The sequence below is a fragment of the Crocodylus siamensis genome, chromosome 1 (assembly GCF_052110815.1).
Source record: "Crocodylus siamensis isolate JL-2025a chromosome 1, ASM5211081v1, whole genome shotgun sequence".
Lineage (NCBI taxonomy): Eukaryota > Metazoa > Chordata > Crocodylia > Crocodylidae > Crocodylus > Crocodylus siamensis.
In genome coordinates, this window is record NC_143395.1 from 380,217,381 (window position 1) to 380,238,249 (window position 20,869).

Here is a 20,869-nt window from a genome sequence, read left to right on the forward strand (position 1 = left end):
GTCACAAGCACAGAAGTAAAAAATGAGACATGAATCATGTACCCAGAAAATAAAAATTTCTTAGGAAAACCACAAAGACTTTCAAAGGCTGTGTCCTAACTGATATATAAATACATTACTTCAAAGAAGCAAAATAAAGCAGGACTTTGAATAAACCAAAAACTTGATATTTGGAAGGAGTTATATGATTAAATTTCACTCATTTGGTGTAATTTACAATAATCTGCTTGTAGTTTCTGTACTTGATGCTGTTACTGAGTTAATGAAATCATGGCTAAATCCTTGAATATTAAGTATGTTTCAGTGTTGCACTTCCATTAATCTGTATTTTTACACACACACACACACACACACACACCCTCTCATATATTTTTTTTTTTTTATTGAACGCTAGCCAATTGCCCATCAAAAATGATTGTGGCGGGGAGGCGGGGGCTGGGATGGAGTGCTGCCACCTAACACCCTATGCTGCCGCTGCTCTGCCTCTTGCAGGCAGTGGGGTTGGGAAGTCGAGGCTGGCACTACTGGCCTCGGCTCGCCCACCCCCCGTCTGGTTTTCGGCACAGCTTGCAGGAAGTGGCATGGGCTGGCCTTAACTTCCCCTGTTGGGTCCTCAGCACTGCTTTGGAATCATGGTGGCACTCCCCCACACTTGGAGTACTCTGGCTGTTTCCGTCAGCCAATCGGAGCGCAAATAAAGCAATATGGACAGATGGATGGACTTAGGCTTTTATAGTATTAGAATGCTCAGGAATCAGGCCTGCGCTACATGTTAGTGCTGTCTTGGAACCACGTAATAACCTACAATAAAATGGTCTTTAATGAGAGTTTTTGAAAGTGGGGCAGTCACAATTTGGGTCTTTTTTCTGAGTCCCAGATCCAAATTCTGCCTCTGCTACTGATTAACTATGAGATATTGGTTCAGTTACATGCCTTGACTTTTGTCTGGTAAAGTAGAAGTATTAGTAGTAATAGTAATAATAACAACAATATGTAATAACTACAATATGAAATGTACTTCTTGAATACATATGGAAAGCCTTTGGAATTGGAGCACCTTATAAATGCATGAGCAGCTTTTGGTCCTTTTTGATATGGCTAATCCTCTACCATCCCTCATGAATTATTGACTAAAGTATTGTTGAAAACTTGATTGCATATTTGTTGCAGGGGTGCCTGAGATAATGATATATTCAACATCCAGAGATATTTCTTGCACCTCTGAAAGTTACCCTGCATCGTCTTGGACCTGGAGAAACTGCCTGGAGCCTGATCCTTCTAAGTAAATAGTAACATTTTTCTCTCCTGTTGATAGCAGTGAACTTTTCTATGACACTTCTTTGGTTAAAATATAGACTAGCCAGTGATTAGAAAACTGCAAAATGCACTCTTAGGTACTTGTAAAATAATAAATGGGAGCCCAGCATAGAGATTAATCAAATCTACTTAAGTCAATGAGAGATTTTTTTATTTTTTTTTGATGGGAAAACATCTAATCCACAATAATGTATATATGAAGCTCTTTGTGAATAAACACAGGTGGGTTTATATTAGTAGTTAGAGATTTATTTAACTGCACACAAACTAAATATTAGTTCATGTATAAGTTCTTCTTGGTCCATCAATTTGTCAGGACAGGTGAATACATCAGGGAATACCTGAAAGTGCTAAGAGTTTCTTTGAACAGCCTAATAATTTCAGTACTTTGAAGTACATTTAAGGATCTGATCTAGTGCCCAATAAAGTCAGTCATAGCCTTCAGTTACTTAACTAGGCAGTGAATTAAGCCTAAATCTCCAAGAGAACAGGTGAATCTTGAAATGTGTAGTAATTACATTGCAAATTCCAAGAAACTGAGATTATGAATGTATAATCTAATAATCCTACATGCATCATAACCTGTCAAATATAGTCATGACATTTTATGGCTAAGACTAAGTGTGTTTAAAAAGTTTTAAAAGTATTTGGACAACTTTCCTAAACTTGCGTTTTCAGAGTTAAATCCCACTCTTCCAAATAACTATTTGTACAAAAATCAGAAAGTAAAGACATCATATAACTAGTGTATTTAAAACATTCAATGTAGCTTTCAATAAGTAAAATGCTGTAATTGTGGAACCCAATGTTATGGAAACACTTTTTTGTCTTTAAGGGACTTGTATATAAATCTGGGTGATATATAATTATTATTATTTTTTTTTTTTTTTTGGCAAACAGCAAATTCATTAAACATGCCATCTTTTGTCATCCCAAAGTTATTAATGTATTTGGATCCAGTTTTCATACCAAGGTAGTTTGGAATGAAAAACATTTTCAGGGTTCGATTCACAAAACTGCCAAAGAAGAGGGGCTTCACCTTTTACTTAGTTGTTCACCAGTCACTTAGGATATAGGAGACATTGGTTCAAATACATAAACTGCCTGAAGGGATTTGAACTGGCATCTTCCACCTCCTAGGCAACAACACTGATCATATAACTATAGGGGAGTTGGGAAGTTGGTGGAAGCATGCTTTCCCTTTCTCTTGTTGTCATGGTTGCATTTTTGTCACAGTTTCTTTTCTACTGAAGTAAATATTCAGTAGAGAAGGATCTAAAACTCAGGTCTCCCACCTGCCAGGAGAGTTTTACTCATTAGAGGGTGCCATTCTTACATTTGTGATCAGTTTCTCAGTGAGCATTTCTACATGAGACGCTGACTGTTCAGTAGCTGAAAAATACTGAGCAGTAGCGTGTCACAGCATGGACAATGCTAATACGCTACTGTGCAGTATTATTAGGCTACTGCACCATAGTGTCACCTAAAAGATGCTCACTGGTGCTACTGTACAGTAATTACAGTTAGCGTGCATTTATTTAGTACTTGCTGTGTTATTTTCAAAAGACCAAGAAGTTGATAAAGCTTGTTTATTCAGAGAGCCTTCTTAGCCTACTGATCTGCCCTTCTCTCCTGCAATCCCCAGACCAATGTAACAACTTATAGATAACATTCTTAAAGGTATCCACATACTGTGCATTTATTTAGTACTTGTATTAGCAAGTAACAGCTGTGCAGTGGTGTCCTGTGTAGACACGCACCATAACAATTTAAATAATCTATACAAAGTAGAATAGCTCTGGTGGGAGAAACTGTGGAACTACCTTGTAGCCTGAGGTTTAGGGCACTCGCACCTGGGTCCCAGTCCCTGGTCCAGTGAATAATTAAATATTTATACATGGTGAAACAGGGTCAGTAGGAAAGAGTGAGAAGATCCCAACTAGGATTTCTGAGAACATGGTGGTTAGTGCACTTTCCCATAGCTTGGGTGAATACTCTAATGACTGAGATATAAAGTAAAACAAAGACTCCTCCTTCTGCCCCTGAGGTTTTGTGAGTCTCTTCTTTTCCTTCACTCTTTCTGTGAACGTCAAACATGAAAGCTTCTGTTTCTGATCAAGCTAAATGTTTTGTGTCAAGTTACATGAGTTCTTTATTTGACTGATTAAAAAGCAAAGACCTGGTTCAGGCTAAACCAAGTATAATTTTTATGATCTTTCAGTTCAGTAGCTGACCTGAACAATCAGTTATTTGCGGAGGCCTGAACACTTGTCGGTCTACTCTCTCCTAAAGTACAAAATCCCTTTTTGTTTTGCTTAAATATGGTAGTCAAGAGTGACTATTTCCATATACTGGTGTGTATATGTGTTATATAATTAGGCCTGTGCAAAGCAGCTGGTATTTGCTTTGGATCTGGATTTGGCCAATTTAGGGGACAGTGATTCGATTCGGTGATTTGAACCACTGTCTTGAATTGATTTCGGCCAAATCTGATTTGGAGATTTAGCTTCTGTCAAATCAGCTGAACCTCCAAATCGCACAGGTCTCATCCCCCACCCGCTCTCCCACCCCTGCCTGGCCCAGCTCCCGGCTCTTTTGGGGGGAAAAAAAGCCCCCATTTACTGGCTGCTGCCAGGTGGAGGGGCAATCCCTGATACCACCCCCCTTCCCCAAGCTGCAGGAGGGGCTCTGCCATGACCCCCTTCCCCCACCCCAGCTCCTGGCCCTTTAAAAAAAACAAAAAGCCCTGACTCACCCACTCCTGTCCAGTGGGGGGGGGGGGTCCCTGCTGCCCCCCACTACCCCACACTGCATGGGGGTTCTACCATGAGCCTCCAGAAGCTCCGAGGCTGCTGCAGCAGCCAGTGAGTCCAGGGGCAGGGGGCTGGAGTTTAAAAGGCTGGGAGGTGGGGTGGGCGGGCAGCCATGGAGGGGGCTGGGAGAGCGAGCAGGGGTTGGGGGCACTTGGGAGGACAGGGGAAGCAGGCAAGGGATGGGGCTTGGCAGGCCTCCCCTATGGTCCTTTCCCCCCCTCCACCACCCTTACTTACCAGCATGGAGTCCAGCTCTCTGTGGCAGCAAGCAGGGACTGCCCAAATTGTCAAAGCTCTCCAAATCTTTTCCAAATCTATTTGGAGAGCTTTGAATTGATTTGGATCTTTTAATTCATCCCCTGATTTTGATTCGGATTTGGAGATTCAGGCACCAAATCGGGCCAAATCTCCTCTGAATCAAATCAGTACCTGAAGCTTTGCACAGCCCTAACACACACACACACACACACACACACACACACACACACACACACACACACACACACACACACACACACACACACACACACCGTACCTTATATGCCGTGTGGAGAGGCCTAATCATGTGTTCTATGAAAAGCTGTCGCTCTGCTCTCTCCTAAAGTACAAAAATATGTATGGATCCAAATTTTTATATATATACTGCACACATAGTATAATATCATACCAATATAATTTTGGAGTGAATACACTAAAAGAAAAAAGTGATTTTTTTTTAATTTTTTTTTTATGAAAGTTCTTGGTTTCAAATGGCAGCTCTTTTGAAGCTCAGAAGTTCAGAGCATCTGCAGTAGTTCTAATGGAAAGGGATTAGTGAGCAGAGTTGAGGAGGGAGGAGTTAAAGGTGAATCTTAGAGAGCGAGCCTAAAATAGAATCTGGATAATTTCCCTTCTGTTTATTTCATCAAGATTCAGAAGGCAAGATTATCAGTGGATATGAACTGCTGTAGCCCCCCTGAAATCAGCAGAATTCAGTTCACTTCTAGCAGTTGAAACCTGATCCATAATACACAAAAGTTCTTCATCCTTAGCTCTTGGCGTCTTTTAACACAGTTAAAATTACAATCACATAGACAATGATACCAGCAACTACCCTGAGCCTTTCTACATCCAGCGACAAATACAGTAAAACTCAAGGCCAGCAATCTTCTTCTGACACAGAGAGCAGACCCTTCCCATTCCTTAGCCCCCACAAAACTGGTGTAAGATGTCAAATCACAGTCAGATTCCCTTCTTTTCAGTTGCACGGAAGAAATCACAGAAGGCATTTCGAATGTCATACCTGAACAGAGAAGTTTGGGGTCCTGGATTTCAAGCAGCACGCTAGATTTAGAGGACACAGTAACAGGCTTCTCTGTTGAGTGCTGTGCGAACAATTCTGTTGGCTCCTCCTGTGAGAAGGTTTTTGTTAACCGGCAAGGTACTCTACAGTTATTGCAGACAATCTCAAGCTAATTAGTTAAAGACTGGGGTGGTGGTGAGGGAAGACTCTTCTATACCATTTATCTGGACAGCTGGTTCACAATACAGTATTCCTAACAGATAGAATTGAGGGTTACACATGTTACTGTGTGGAATTGTGGGTAAAACATGCATCTCTTCTGGCAAAATCTTTTTCTTAAGTTTAATGATTGGGTGTTAGGGACCAAATCCAAAGCGGACTCCTCTGTCGTGAAAATCAGTGGGAGTGCTGCTAGATAGGGTCCTGCTGAATCAAGGCCCAAGGTGCTGTAGGTCTTTTCTTTAATCTTGTCAATAATCTCCACCTGAAAACTTTCCCTTTGTATAAAGCAACATGCAAGACCTTCTATGTATGACTGCATAGAGGAATACAACATGTCTGTGAGGTCTTTCTCTGTTCTGTTATTTTTTCTGAGACAAGATTCATAGCCCATATCTTTTCCATATGGAAAAATACGTAAGCAACAGAAAACTTAGAACATTATTTAGGAAGTGTTACAAAGTACCCAATATTTGGATTATTCAGTCTGAGCATAAGGATTTCCCTTGTCTTGCAGAGACAAGGTGATGTCTTCATAAGAGTGGACTATAATTGATGGATTCATTATGCCTCAGATTATAAAATCTTAAATAGGATATGGAAGTTGTTGATTCCTGGCCTTCAGAGACATGTAACAGCTATTGAGAAAAGAGCAGAAGCTGAGAAGAAAGAAATCATAGCAAAGTCAGTCCATTTGTTAGAATGGCTTTGTATAAGTTGAGCATTTCTAGAATCATAAAAGTATAGCAAGGAAGAGGCGGGAATTTCAGATTTTAATACTATTTCTCAATATGGTGTTGTTTTCCCTTTTTATGGCACCCAGCCTGAGTGGCTGATTGTAACATACTCATAGCTTAGTTGGCATTTTATACTGGAGTACACCGTTCCATAAGAGGCTGGAACCCAGTGATATGCACTGAATGCCGTTGTTACTCTTCTGAATGTGCAATCAGTAGGGGTGTGCGAAGCAGGGCCTATTTGATTCGGATTCAGATTTGGCCTGGATCAGAGACAGTGATTCGATTCGTTGATTCAGATCACTGTCCCTGATTTGATTCAGCTGAATCCAAATCTGAAGATTAGATACTGATCCAGAGAATCAGTGATTCAGACACGGAGACAACTTTAAATGTTTTTTCTACTTACCTCAAGGTACCAGACATGGCTCATGATCGCTGGGGCTCATGGAGTGTCCCACAGGAGTGTGGGAGGGGCCCTCCACATGCTCAGCAGCAAATCCGGAAGTGAACTGGAATTACTTTTGGTCCACTTCTGGGTCCACTGGGGAGCATGCTGGGGGTCCCCCTGCATCCTCCCTGGCTCAGCAATCAATTGCAGGGGGACCCCAGGTGCCCCCCAGACCCAGGAGGCAGCAGTTGCTGAGCTGGGCGAGCACAGGGCCGGACCCCAGCAAGCTCCCCTGCAGACCCAGAAGTGGACTGGAAGTGCTTCTGGTCCACTTCCAGGTCTGCTGCCAAGTGTGCTGGGGAGCTGCCGTGCTTCTGTGGGACACTCCATGTGCCCCAGCATTGCACCGTTCATGAACTGCCTGCTACCTAGAGGTATGTAGAAAAACATTTAAAGCTGTGTTTATGTCTGAATCGCCAAATCTCTCCAAATCTCTGATTTAATTCAGAGAGATTAAAGGGTCCTCTGATTCAATTTGGATTTGGAGATTCAGCCGCCAAATCAGACCAAACCTCTGCTAAATCGAATCAGAGACCGAAGCTTCGCACAGCCCTAGCAATCAGGTATTCATCTATATGATGAGAGAGGTAGCCCTAATTGTTTTGGAATTTATGGTCTTGATAGGCAAGAACCATTACTGTCAATTAGCAGAACAGTACTCTGGCCAGGTTTTGTACAATGAATCCTAAGTTAACAAGTGCCTTTTTAATATTGGGTGTTTGGGTGGGTTATACAGTTAAGTTAGAAATGTCTAATTGTTTGACTTCTTGTTCTTAGCCTTTCATAGATCAGATACCCATAACATAATTAGATCTACCTGAACAATGGTCTAAATAGATCTAAAGGTTCATGTGATGTTTACTTTTTGAATAGAAATAGGATGTCCCACAGAGGCGGGGGGACAAGAAGGAAGAGAAATATCCATGAAGGTCCTTGTAAGCAGGTTGGTGTGCCTGTTATCCTACAGGCTGGCTTTGCTCCATTGGAAGCCCCTCAGCCAGTTCTCCTAACAAGAGAAATAGTCTTCACACCAAACAAACAAATAAATGAGCAAAAAACAACATTTAGATTTTCTCCAGACCATAAGAGAAACCCTTTAGATCTGGCTTCTTCCTTATAGCAAGCTTATATGATTTCTCGTCTGCCTCCTGGAAACAAACTACTTCTTTCTCAAGTTCCTCACTCTTTGCTCTCCTCTGGGCTCTTAGCTGCTAGAGGGTACTCCCTGATTAGGTAACTACCTGCAGCTGGGCTTCTACAACACGGCCATCCATCCATCCCTAGAAGTAGCACATTTACTTGGTATTAGTATCAGCACTGCAGTGCTCATGTAAATGGTTGGATGGGAGCCAAATCTGCTCAGTCAGCCATCCACGAGGGGCAGGAAATAGCTTCCTGCTCCCAGGAGCTACCTGCTGCTGGGGTGGGCTCCGCCACGAGAGCTCGGGCAAGAACTATGTCCCCCTGCCCTGGAAGCAGTTTGCTCCAAGCCCCCTGCTCCCAGATCATGATGCCAGAGTAGAGGCTGGGAGATAAGGATCTCCCACCTTCTGCTCCACCATCATGATCAGGGAGTGGGGGGCTGGGAGACCCTTGTCTCACAGCAGTGGGTGGTTTCATGACCACAGGGCCCCATGATCTTGAGGCTCAGGCTAGGAGACCCTTACCTCCCAGCCTGAGCCCCACAACTGGGGGACTCAGACTGGGAGATAAGGGTCTTCCAAGCCCCAGAACTGTGGGGCTCAGGCTGGGAGATACATATCTCCCAGCAGCAGCTCTGTGGTCATGGAGCTGGCACTGGGAGCTCCCAGCAAGCAGGGGACAGGGAGCTTGTTTCCTGTCCAGCTCTTTGACTACAGAGCTGGGGGGTGGAACAGGCTGGAGAGTTTGTTCCCTGCCAGCTCTGTGAGCAGGGAGCTGGAGGGGCAGCAAGCTCCCCAGCCTGCTCCCCCCCACAGCTGCACACTTGCAGAGCTGGGCAGGGAACAAGCTCCCTAGCCCCCACTCTGTGATTGCGATTGTGATTGTGGAGCAGGGGCTGGGAGCTCCCTGCATGGGGAAGTTCCCCACCCAGCCTGGAGCTGGCTGGGACCTGCCCCTGACTAAGACAGTTCTCAGCCAGCCCCAGGCTGCACAGGGAAGCACACGTAGCCTGGAGGTAGCTGGAGACTGTCCTGTACTGGGCACATCTACATGTTGTGATTTAAGGTGCAGTAGTCATTTTTAAGGCACACTAAGGGCACAGGTCTATACATGTGTACCATAATGTGCCTTAAAAATGGCAAGTTTAGGCTAATCATACCTAAACTCAATACCTGCATAAAGCAAGTATCAAATTTAGGCATGATTAGTTAAGGCACAGTAATCCACATATAGACATTGTAAGGCACCTTAATGCTATATGACTGAGTGGGCTGGAGCTGAGCCCATGGGGTCCTGCACTGCTGCCAGGTACCACCAAGAAGAAGATGCAGCAGGTTCTGTTCTGCAAGGCGCAGCCACTAGAGCTGGAGCGGCATTTCTTGCAGCAGCAGTCTCTGTTAGTGTGTGGTAAGTTGGCGGAGGGGGCAGGAGGCACGAGGGCTCCTTTCAAAGCACAAGAGACAGGCCTCCCCATGACTACCTGCAGGGGAAGGGGTCAGTGCAGTGTGGGCAGGGCCTTTGACAGTGGCTCCCCCCTCCCTGGCCTCTCCATCGGGGTGGGTTTGCTAGCCAGGCAATGCATCCCTGAAGAGGTGGAACGCCTTGGTGCCTGCCTGGGATTCAGGAGCCCTTAGAAGTCTGAACTGGGACTCCCACCTGGGACAGCAGGTGGGCTGGGACTGTGTCTGCCCTCAGCACTCAGCATGGCTTTCTCTGCTCCTCCTACCTCCATCCCAGGCAAGCACCTGGTTTCTGTGCCAGGCACTGAAGGTGGGAGATGTGTCATCCGCTCCTGGGGGACTCTACACAGCTCAGCCCATGCAGGAGGCCAGCCAGCTAATCCACCGCAGGGGGGTAGGGGCAGGGGACCCACTAGCAAAGGCCCTGCCTGTGCTGCAATGCCCAGAACAGCACTTGCTGTGTCTTCTTGGTGGTGCCCAGTGGCTGTGTGAGGTCCCACAAGCTTGGTTTCAGCTTGCTGTTGTCTGAAGCTGGGGAGATAAGAACATGGGGAGGGGGTGAGAGCTGGGGCTGGGACTGAGGTCAAGCTGACTGTGTGCAGGGCCACTGGAGGCTCCAACCCCTCCCTCCCCTCGTGGCCAGAGCTGGGCTGCACTGCCTGGCTATGCTGCCCTGAGCTTCCAGGGGCTGTCCAGTTTGCTGACCAGGGCAGGCTGCCCAGCAAGCTGTGTTAAGGCACCTTAAAGCATCCACATGGAGATGTGTGCCTTAATGGACCTTAGGATAATGCGCATTAAATTTAGGTGCACGTAAATTCACATGTAGACATTCCTAATGTGCAGTAGCTTACTACACAGTACATCTAAGATGGAGTAAATGCATGTGTAGATGTGCCTAGAGTCCACTGACATCAGTCCCACATGGAAGAGGTCAGAGTACCTACTGCAAAACCTGAGGGGGTGTTCAGTGGGATAACTTTGGCAGCTGGCTCCCAGCATTCCCTATGCACCTTGGCAGCCTAGTTTCATTGCCAGGGACTCTCTCTGGCTGTGGCTGCTTAAAGAGACTTCCCCAAAACAGAAAGGCTGCAGAAGAGGGAGAAATAGGTATTCCTGCAGCTCCACCTCCACAAAATTTGTGCCACCTAAACTCTCCTTCACCCCTCAGCACTCTGCTTCACTTGGTAGTGATTCATTCCACATGCAAAAAGTTCATATTTACATGCTGTGATGTAAGAACATGAGAGCTGCTGACCACTTGCAATTCTCCCTACCAAATCTCAGGCTAAAAAGGAATGGAAATAGTTGAGATAATAAAACTGTGGGAGATTTACACACAATTCAAACTCATTGCATAATAACATGTATCTTCAAATTGCAGGAGCTGTCTTTGCTCTCCAAGATAATGTTGCCGTCTATGCAGCGTTTGGATTCTGCCTTCCATTTATATTTGCCTCCATTATTATTTTTCATAAATACAAAAAGGTAAAAACTAAACTTAAATGTTTGCTCTCTACCCACCCACTCTGCATAACCATGTTTTCTGTTGGACTAATGCCATGTATTTTTCATCTCCAAAGCAATTGAAATATGAAAGCCAACTACAGATGATACAGATGGTTGGCCCCTCTGATAATGAGTACATCTACATAGATTTCAGTATATTTGAGTATGATCCCAAATGGGAGTTTCCAAGAGAAAATCTGGAATTTGGTGAGCAATCTGTTATGAAGACATATTTTCAGTTTTCATTGCACCCAACTGGAAATCATATCAGCTAAAGTTGTCTTGTAGGGCAAGTACTCGGATCTGGTGCCTTTGGAAAAGTGATGAACGCTACAGCTTATGGAATAAGAAAAACGGGAGATTCAGTCCAGGTTGCAGTCAAAATGCTTAAAGGTACAGTAAATGCCAGATACTTCTCCCAAGCAGCAGTTTAGTGTTTGTGTTTCAAGGCAAAAACAGACCTTCTGCCTCAACTTCTGACTTTTCAGTCAGGTCACTCTTCTCAGTAACCTTGCACATTGAGGGAGATTTGATCTCTCTTCCATAAGGTAATTCAATGAAGTTGTATTAAATATGTGGGGTTAGGCTAGGCAAACTTGTAGTATAATATAAAATATAGCAATCTAAGCTGAAAGGAACCTCCTGAGGTCACCTAGTCCATTCTGTTCCTTTAAGGTAAGGTCAAGTATACTGAAGGTAGGACCAGCTGTAACATTTGAAGTGCAGCTTCTAATAAAAAATAGAACATTTTCAGCCTCCGGCCTCAGATGTACAGCCCTCTGCCATACCTCCTGGCTGGAGCACTTTGGAATCTCCCTGGCTGCATTCAGTGGCATGCTCTCCATCCATGCACATGACTGGGGAGTGGAGCCAATGTCAGCAAGTGCTCTGGTGTCTGCTCCACCTCCCTTCTCCCAGAGCATTCCTTGCTGAAACTGGGAGACCAGGCATGAAGAGGAATGTGGGATTTTGAGAGCTGGAAACCAGGAATCTGGGTTCTTGTGGGGAGGACATTTGGCTTCCAGTCTTCCAGTTCTGATGAGGGGAGCACTCGGAGAAAGCAGAAGCAGAGCAAACAGAAGTGTGGTTTAGAGGTAGGTAGAGCACTGAGGGATACTGGAGAATTTTGAAGCATTTGCAAATAGCTCTTATTTTCTTTGGGTTACTTTTAGAACACTTCCACAATTTTTGGAGCACTTCAAAGGGCAAATACATCTGTCTGGCTCACCCTTGGAAGCACTTCAGATGTTATATCTATTCACAGTCTTAGAGGCTTGAGGCCTCCCACCCGCACCCCCACTATCTCCAAAGCATTTCAACACCACTGGCTGCAACTGGGAGTTTTAACTGAAGTGGTTCTACCGATTCTTAGAAACCTCACAGGTACCTTATTGGAAGCCTTCTGGTTAAGGTCAAACTGACCACCAGATGTGGAGCTAAGAAGTAATTTATCTCCAAATCCGACCAGTGAGGATTGTGGGGTGTTTTTGCCTCCCTCTTTAGTGTAGCGCATGGGCTTCTTCCTAGGATTATGTATTAATTGATTACTCCTCTGCTGTTGTGGTGAGACAGCACTGGCATTGCCCTTGTTTCTCCTGCTCTTTTTTACATCTTACTAGTGTTTCCAGTTCTGTGCCTGGCAGGTGTAGTGCGTACGGGTTTGGAAGGATGATTTTTAGAAAACTTTGGGTAAATAGTTGTCTGCAAACACAGGGGACTAGGCTTGATGACTCACAAACCCCTCACATCCCCTTCCCCCCCATCAGTCCTATGTCCCTGTAAATAGACCATCCTTAATGGAAGTGTAGTTGTCCTTAAAAAAGACCATAGCCTCCCTAAGCAGCTTGTTCCAGTGCTTCAATACTGTTGTAGTCAAAAAGATTTTTCCAATCATCTAAATAAACCCATTTTTGCAAACTAAGCTGAGCACTTCTTTTCTATAGCCATGGAAAAAAATGATATAACCATGTGCTTTATAACAGCCTTTTGTTTATTGGAAGACTGTTACACTGCCCAACTCAACTTGTGCTGTTCTAGCTAAACCAAATGTAGCTCTTCCAACTCTTCCTCCCAAGTATTATTTTTTGTGTTTCTTGTCATTCATGTTACTCCCCTCTGGACTGTTTCCAATTGGTTGAAGTCTGCTGCTTTTTTTTTTCTTTCAGTATTTGTCCTTATTTTGCCACACTCGTGTATTTCTTGCCTTATGATCACTTTCACCTAAATTCCAACCCCTTGAACTTTTTATAAGTAATATTTATTAGGCCAGTTCTCCATAAGTTTTAGCTTTATGTCTATTAAGTCATATCAAGTTAAAGTAAATGAATGCTGCAAAGAACCTATATTAATTGGGATTCAAATTCTAGGCTGTATGTATTTCTAAGTTTATGATGCTGTCTTTGCAGAAAAACCTGATGTTTCTGAAAAAGACGCTCTAATGTCCGAGCTCAAAATGATGACTCATATTGGAAACCATGAAAATATTGTGAATCTCCTTGGAGCTTGCACTATGTCAGGTAATTAACACTTAGTTGAAACATAACTATATCTTTTCAAATTGCAGGAGCAGTCTTTATTCTCCAAAATAATGTTACATTCTGTGCAAAGATTGGTTTCTGCCTTCAATTTATAGTTGTGTATTTGTGCTTGTATTTCATAAATAAAAAAGGTAAGAACTAAACTTAAACCTAAATCATCAGACTGCTGAAGGCATCTGAGTAGGTTAGACAAACACTTCAAAAATTGGCTATTGGCAGATAACTTCATAATTTTTGAACCCTATTAAGTCTCACAAATTTCTCTCTTTTGCCCTAATTTTCAGCTAAGCAGTAGTCAAGAAGCAGAAAATGATTTAGGGATAAAATGAAAGAAAAGTTAAGCATTTGTCTACACACAAATTATACTACTGTAATGATACTGCAATCGTTAAAGTGATAGAATACCATTATTATGGATGCTATTGTCCTGGTATAACATTGCTTAAACTGAGGTTGCAAACAGAGATCAACTTTGTTCCACCTGAAAAATGTTTGTGTTCATGCAAGCAAACAGATATTTTTAACCCTTGTCATGCCCTAAGTGCCCAAAAATGTGAGCACAACAATTTATGTTATTAGTTTGTGGTACTCTTTAGTAGTGGAGGTCTTTTCAATTATGGTGCAATCACAACAGCCCTAGACAGCCTGAGGTCTTAAGCCACCCCAAGCAGGGGATTCTGGGGCATGCATTTCACACTGTGGAGTAAGGGAACCCCATGGGGTTCCCCAATCCACACTTGCAGATGCACGCCCTTGGTTGGAGCCAGGCATCTGGGACTGTTGTCTCACAGGATTGGTCTCCTAAAGCTGCGGGAGCAGCAGGAATCTGATTTCATGGACAACAGCCTCAGGCAGTGTCTATACCACTCAATTAATTTGCACAGCTGATCTCATAATAAAAACAACATCTGTTTGTAGCCTGAAAGTGCTTCCTCTTTTAAGGGAAAGAGAATGAAGTGTCCTGATGTAAGGTTCCTCTATATTACTATAACTGTGTTGACACTAGGGGTTGTAACAATTTAACAATATAGATAAATATAACATCTCTGACCAAAACATGAAATTGGTACAAAAACTGTGTGAAGGCCAAAACCAAGAGGGCAAGAAGGTTGACAGATTAGCCTGAATGAGTGGATGGAAAGGAAAGGAAGGGGAAAACTGAAGAAAAAGGAGTGGAGTGAAGAAAAGAGGAGACAATGAAGCAGAGAGTGGAGGAAAAAGTAAAATGGAAAAATGGTACACATAAGATTACAGAAGTGATGCTCAGTCAGGGTGTTGTGGCACCCTGGGGCACCTTGAGATCCTTTTGAGGATGCCACAGGGTGCCACACAATGTTAGCACTGTTAGATGTGCAAACATGATTCACAAGATAAACCCAAGGATTTCAAACAGGAATCCATAGTATTAAAAACATTCTGACCTGTTGCAGCTGTTCTGAGTTCTTTACAACAGAAGAACAGCTCAATTATTTTTCTGTAGTCAAAAAAAATGAGTGAAAGTGAAGAGCTGGCATTTTCTAGGCGGTGCCAAGAGTCTAAAAAGGTTGAAAACCACTGGAACAGATTAAAAGGAATAAAGGTGAAGATAACAAATTCTCTTCTTTGGTTATTACTTGTATTGTCATGACTCCACTGTGTTTCTAATGATTTTATACAGTTCAGTTCTTTAATTTCAACCTGTGACTAGAAGAGAATGCGGGCTCATGGGACCTTCAGCAGGGCCTATTTAAATACGTCTGTTTCCCAAACAGTAGTAGAAATTCATGTTGTTAATTCTTTCAGGACCAGTTTACTTGATTTTTGAATATTGTTGCTATGGCGACCTTCTGAACTACTTAAGGAGCAAAAGAGAGAAATTTCACAGAACGTGGACAGATATCTTCAAACAGCACAATTTTAGCTTCTACCAGAATTTCCACATGGAACAAAACTCCAGGTAAAACATTCAGCAGCAGTTATAGTTTAAAAATGTATTATTAGTCATATGCTTGCATGGATCCAGCATGCTTCAAGTATGTGTCCCATGGGACTTTGCAAAGAAAAACTTTGGGCAGGATTCTCAGCTGTTTTAAACCAGTGCAGCACTAGTGAATATGTGAGGATCCAGGTAATTTAAATGAACTAATGTAGGTCAAGGAGAGAAATGATATCTAACAAAGGAAGCCTGATCTGCAGACTCCAGATTTGCTATAGTTCAACCTTTGGGTCTCTGCAGGAATTCCATAGGGAACTAGCTGAAAGTTGGTTCCATTTTGGGGGGCAGTTCTAAAAGTGTCATAAATCCAAAACAAGTGTCATGTGTTTTACTTATGACATTTAGAAGTGTCCTGCTAGATAGAATTATGTTCCAAAGGTTTTAACTGGAAGTAATTTAAGTATGTTTCACTATAAAGTTATTTGCATTCTAGATTATTACTTTATCTGTCCTATGTCACTTTTTAAAAATGTGTCATCTACTCCAGAAGGGGAACTACATTAAAAAATGGATCATATATTACATCAGTTAAAATGGATAGCCTTGGAGATATGCAACCAAGCCAAGACTTAGATCTGATCTCTGAATCAAACGGGATGCTGATGTTTTCTGAGGAAGGTGAGAAATTATGCATTTATTTTGAATGAATAGCAATGCGGGCTTTTTAGCAATGATTTGATTGTTTACAGTTTTGACAACAGCTTTGGGTCCTGATAACTTTAGGGACTGCATTTGATGACCATGAGATACCATCCAGTCCTACATTCTGTTTCTCACCAATTGCAATTTTGATAGTCACCTCAGTAAAGCTTATTAAGGACCTCAGGACTTTTCTTAAAATAACTTTTATGCATTTATTTACCAGAATAGAAATAATAGTAAAGGTGCTGCTAGACTCTGAAGACATCTACTCCTGTCTCTTTTCCTTCATTGTATGTTTGGATGGGAAGAAAGAATGCATCAGGCAGTAACTGCAATTCTTGACAGTGCAATGTGAAAACATCTGGAGATAATTGAAAACTGGTTAAAAGATATGAAACAAAAGTTAAATTGTAATTTTTTTGGATGGAAGAATTTCAATAGTAGGGTCTTCCAAGGACCTATGTTGGGGCTGGTTTTGTTCAACATTTTCATAAAAGACCTGAAGAAAGGCGTGCATGGTGAAATCTCAAAATTGGTAGACAACACTAAATTATTCCAGGAAGGCAAATCCCAAGATGATGGTGAGGAATTTCAGAAAGTTCTCACAAAATTGAGTGGGTGAGCAAAGCAGCAGCTAATGAGTTTCAACAATGACAAGTGCAAAATATTTCACATGGGGAAAATAACCTCGACTATATTTACACATTGCTGGTCTCTGAACTAACTGCTTTGACTCAGGGAAGTGACCTTGGAGACCTTTAGACCTTTCACTAATCACATCATCTTAAGGTGCTGTGGAGACCAAAAAAGCTAGTAAAATATTGGCGTCTTTAAGAAAGGAATTGAAAAAAAAATGAAAAACATAATTATGCTATTGTATAAGTCCATGGAGCAACCACATCTTGAATCCCATGTGCAGTTCTAGTCTCTGCATCTCAAAAAGGATGTAGTAGAAATAGACATTTTACAGAGAAGGGCAGTAAGGAGTATCAGGGTATAGCGTAGGTGCCTTACCAGAAGTGATTGAAAAAGCTAGGGCTCTTCTGTTTGGAAAGGAGAAGGCTGAGGGGAAAACAATATAGGTCTGTAATGGGTTAGCTTGTGGGACTCATTGGCACAGGAGGTTGTAGAGGCAGATAGTATAGCCAATTTAAAAACAGATTAGGTAAATCAATAGAGGACAGGTCCACTGGGACCTATTAAGAAGAACAGTCAGGGATGTATCCTCTAATATCCCTAAACCAATAACAGCTGATGCCAGGGAGAGTATTGCAGGGAATGGATTACTCTGATCCTGCCTTGTCCTTATACTCTCCCTCTAACGCATCTACTACTTGCTCCTTTTGAAGACTGGGTATGTGGCTAGATGGACCATTGGTCTGACCAAGCTTGGCAATGTTGTTGTGTTCTTAAACAGAGGCCAAAGAAGCAAAGAGAAATAGTAAGTCTGGTTATTTTTTGCAGATGAAATTAAATACATCAATGGAAGACTATATGAAGAAGAGGACTTCAATGTGCTCACTTTTGAAGATCTCCTTTGCTTCTCATATCAGGTTGCCAAAGGGATGGAGTTCCTTGAGTCAAAATCGGTATGTTAAATCTGTGAAAAAGTTTAGGTAGTAAAGAATGCAACTATAAGGTAGATTAATAAAAGGCTGCCAGAGAAATATAGCTGTACGGTGACAAGCTTAATCTGTGTCTTCCTTAATAGTTTTAAAACAGAGCTGTCCAACTGGTGGCTCCTCACCTCCCCTCACTCTGAAGGCATATCGGTTTGCTTTTGGCCTACATCAGCAGCAGGTTACAATCTCCTTCACAGCTCAGCTTCATACGGACTTCAGCTGCATGGCCAGCATGATGGGGAGAAGGAAAGCCAGCATCCCATTAGCTCTCCACTCACTGCCTGCTGTGTCTGGGTCCAAGGACTGAACAGCCCAGGAATAAGAGTCCTTATTCCCCTGTGGCAACGCATCATCCAGGTCACAATCTAGTCCTAATAAAAAGGGCAAATGACAAGTCCAGCACTCTGTAATACTGGCCCTGGGCATTTTTACACGTGCTTGAGGCGGGGTGGGGGGACACTTTAATTAGAGCAGCTCCGAGAGCCAAAATAATTAAAACTCCTGGACCATCACATGTATCAGTGTCCCCATGCTCAAGTATGGTAACAGGGGTGCTTTAACTAAAGCTTGTTGAACAAGCTTTAGTTAAAGCACCCCCACTGCCCCTTTTCAGCATAGGGACGCTGATGCATGTGACGGTAGAGTCTGCTGGAGCACAGTAATTACCATGCTCCAATAGATGCAATTTAATCTGCTCTGACACACTGTAACAGCACATCAGAGCAGCCTCAATGCATGTATATAGGCACTCAACTTAGCCTGTGCCATTTCAACTGGGGCAAAACCAGGTGCCTAGGTAGTAGAAACTGCAAGGAGCCAGATTTTGTACCACACCATCTTTGTGGGGGACAGGAGAGGGGATGCGCACCAGTGGAAAGAAGAAACATATCCCTCAACAAGTACTGAGCCTATTTTCTCTCCTTTTTATCAACAGCACTTCCTATCTTCTTGTCCCTTCCCAAGGTCCAGAAAGCTCATTTTGTAACCTGCATGTGCTAATGCAAGGCATGTGCATGCTTAAACCATTTTTTGTCATCTCTAGGGGTATCTACTGCCTCTCCACCTATTGCATTTCCTTTTCTCTTCCCGGTTTGAGAAACTAGAGGCCATACTCTAGGCCTGGAAGATTTCCAGTAACAGATCAGTCTCCAATTAGAGTAAAGTGGAATCTAAAGGGTCACGGCTGTCCACATGGACTACATTAATCTTCGACTGGGGCCATGAGGCAAAACTTGCCCCAATAAGAGATGCTGGTATTTCAGCTTCATGGATCCTCTGCAGTCCTGCTATCTTGTGGGATTTGTTGGAGTAGATACCTTCTGCCCAGAAACCCTGAGCCTGCTCATAGTTTCACAGCTGCCAAGCACCCTGCAAACCTTTGATTGCATAGCTGCTGGAGAAGCCTTGTTACTAGGAACTCCCTGGTTACTTTGGACCATGAAACCAGGTTGCATATGTTTAATTTAACAGCACAGTGAATGAACCTACATGAGTTACTGCAGGTCACATGTATGGGGAGCAGGGGTCATGCCAGAAGGAACAGCAAGCCTTCAACCAGCTCCCTGTCCCTCCCTAATGAAAGAGCCCTTTCTGGGTCTCCTGGTACCCAGGCTCCAGCTCCTTCTGCTGGCAGGAGAGTGGAGTGGGAAGGCTCTGGCTATTGCAGAGAAAGCAGGTGTGAATCCGGGTGTGTGTATCAATGTCCTGATGTTTCTGTAAAGTTTTAAATTAATCCATGTATGGTCAAATTGTACATCTGCTGGGATTTTTTTCCTCTAAAATTATATAGGTTAGGTCATAAAAGCCACTCAGAACTTTTATCACAGCTGTCTTCTATTCCTCATAATACACAGATGTTACCATTCCATAAAATGAATGTGACAATAGCTCAGACATTGTATTTGATATTAGATTTGCAAAATTGGTTATGTCACTTTTCATGAGCATGGAATAGTTTGAGCAGGGATGGGTGTCCATCCTTATATTTTTGAATGAAATCACAAACAGTGGGGAATTACTTCTATCTGTTGAAAATCACTGTATGAAAATAACCATCTCCTTCTTTACAGTGCATCCATAGAGACCTTGCTGCCAGGAATGTATTGGTGACCCATGGAAAAGTGGTGAAAATATGTGACTTTGGCCTTGCCAGAGATATAGAGAATGATTCTAACTACATCATCAAAGGCAATGTAAGCCCATGCCTGCCTTAGCTTTTTCTCATTTCTGTAAGAACTAAAAAGAAGGAATAGCTAGCTGATGAATACATACACAGTTGTTCTATCTAGCTGGTAATTATACATATAGCTGAACATATTCTTCAGAAACCTCATATATTCCTTGATAAATTTTCCAGTCCTTGGCAAATGAAATTTAGTTTTAGTGTTAGCCAAATCAGATTTTGAATGGCCAATACAATTATTACCTACTTCTTACTTTGGCAATCCCGCACAATCGAGAATGATTGTCTTCCATGATTTTCTTATTTGTGCATCTAAAGATGGTTGATGAGGCCTATTGCAGGACCTGCAGACTCTACTGCAGCTTGGACATGTGTTTCCATGTGGGGAGGATGGCACTTGATGTTTTTATTTGGTTCACAGCACACTGTTTCTGCCACTGCTGCTTTTCCATCTCTTGTTGTTATCATGAAGTTTCATAGTACTGAGATCCCTACAGCAGAATCTTCCTCTATTTGGTGTGGTCCTGGGCAATAGTCTTCCATGAGTTGACATTGAATTTGCATTTTTTTAAGTTGCCCTTGAGGATGTCCCTGAAGCACTTTCTCTGTCCTACTCTTGAACATGCACCTTGGCTGAGCTGGGAAAATAAAAGTTGCTTAGGGAGTCTGGAGTCAGACACCCTGATGACATAGCTGGCTCAACAAATGATCATGAATAATGCTGGATGATTGTTGCCTCAATACTGGTGGTATTTGCTTGCAGAAGGACACTAATGTTGATGCATCTCTCTTCCCACTGGATTTGGAAGATCTTCTGCAGGCAATGTTGATGGTATCTCTCCAGCAACTTTAGATGTCTCCTGTACCTTTTCCATGATAGCTCTGCACAGCAAGGCAGGGATCATGACTGCTTGATAAACCAGTGAGCTTGGTTTCAGATCTAATGTCATAATCTTTGAATGCACATTTCTTCAGGTGTCCAA

General features: G+C 42.8%; 1 protein-coding gene across 1 annotated transcript in view; it reads left to right on the plus strand.

Moving 5' to 3' along the window:
• FLT3 (fms related receptor tyrosine kinase 3) overlaps positions 1-20,869 on the plus strand; it is an 88,083-nt gene that overhangs the window by 52,720 nt on the left and 14,494 nt on the right. Inside the window, exons 11-20 of the mRNA XM_090031740.1 lie at positions 1,171-1,282; positions 5,372-5,550; positions 10,804-10,907; positions 11,003-11,135; positions 11,217-11,321; positions 13,334-13,444; positions 15,248-15,401; positions 15,928-16,058; positions 17,547-17,671; positions 19,774-19,896. Coding sequence (XP_089887866.1) covers positions 1,171-1,282; positions 5,372-5,550; positions 10,804-10,907; positions 11,003-11,135; positions 11,217-11,321; positions 13,334-13,444; positions 15,248-15,401; positions 15,928-16,058; positions 17,547-17,671; positions 19,774-19,896 — 1,277 coding nt within the window. The remainder of the gene's footprint in view (positions 1-1,170; positions 1,283-5,371; positions 5,551-10,803; positions 10,908-11,002; positions 11,136-11,216; positions 11,322-13,333; positions 13,445-15,247; positions 15,402-15,927; positions 16,059-17,546; positions 17,672-19,773; positions 19,897-20,869) is intronic.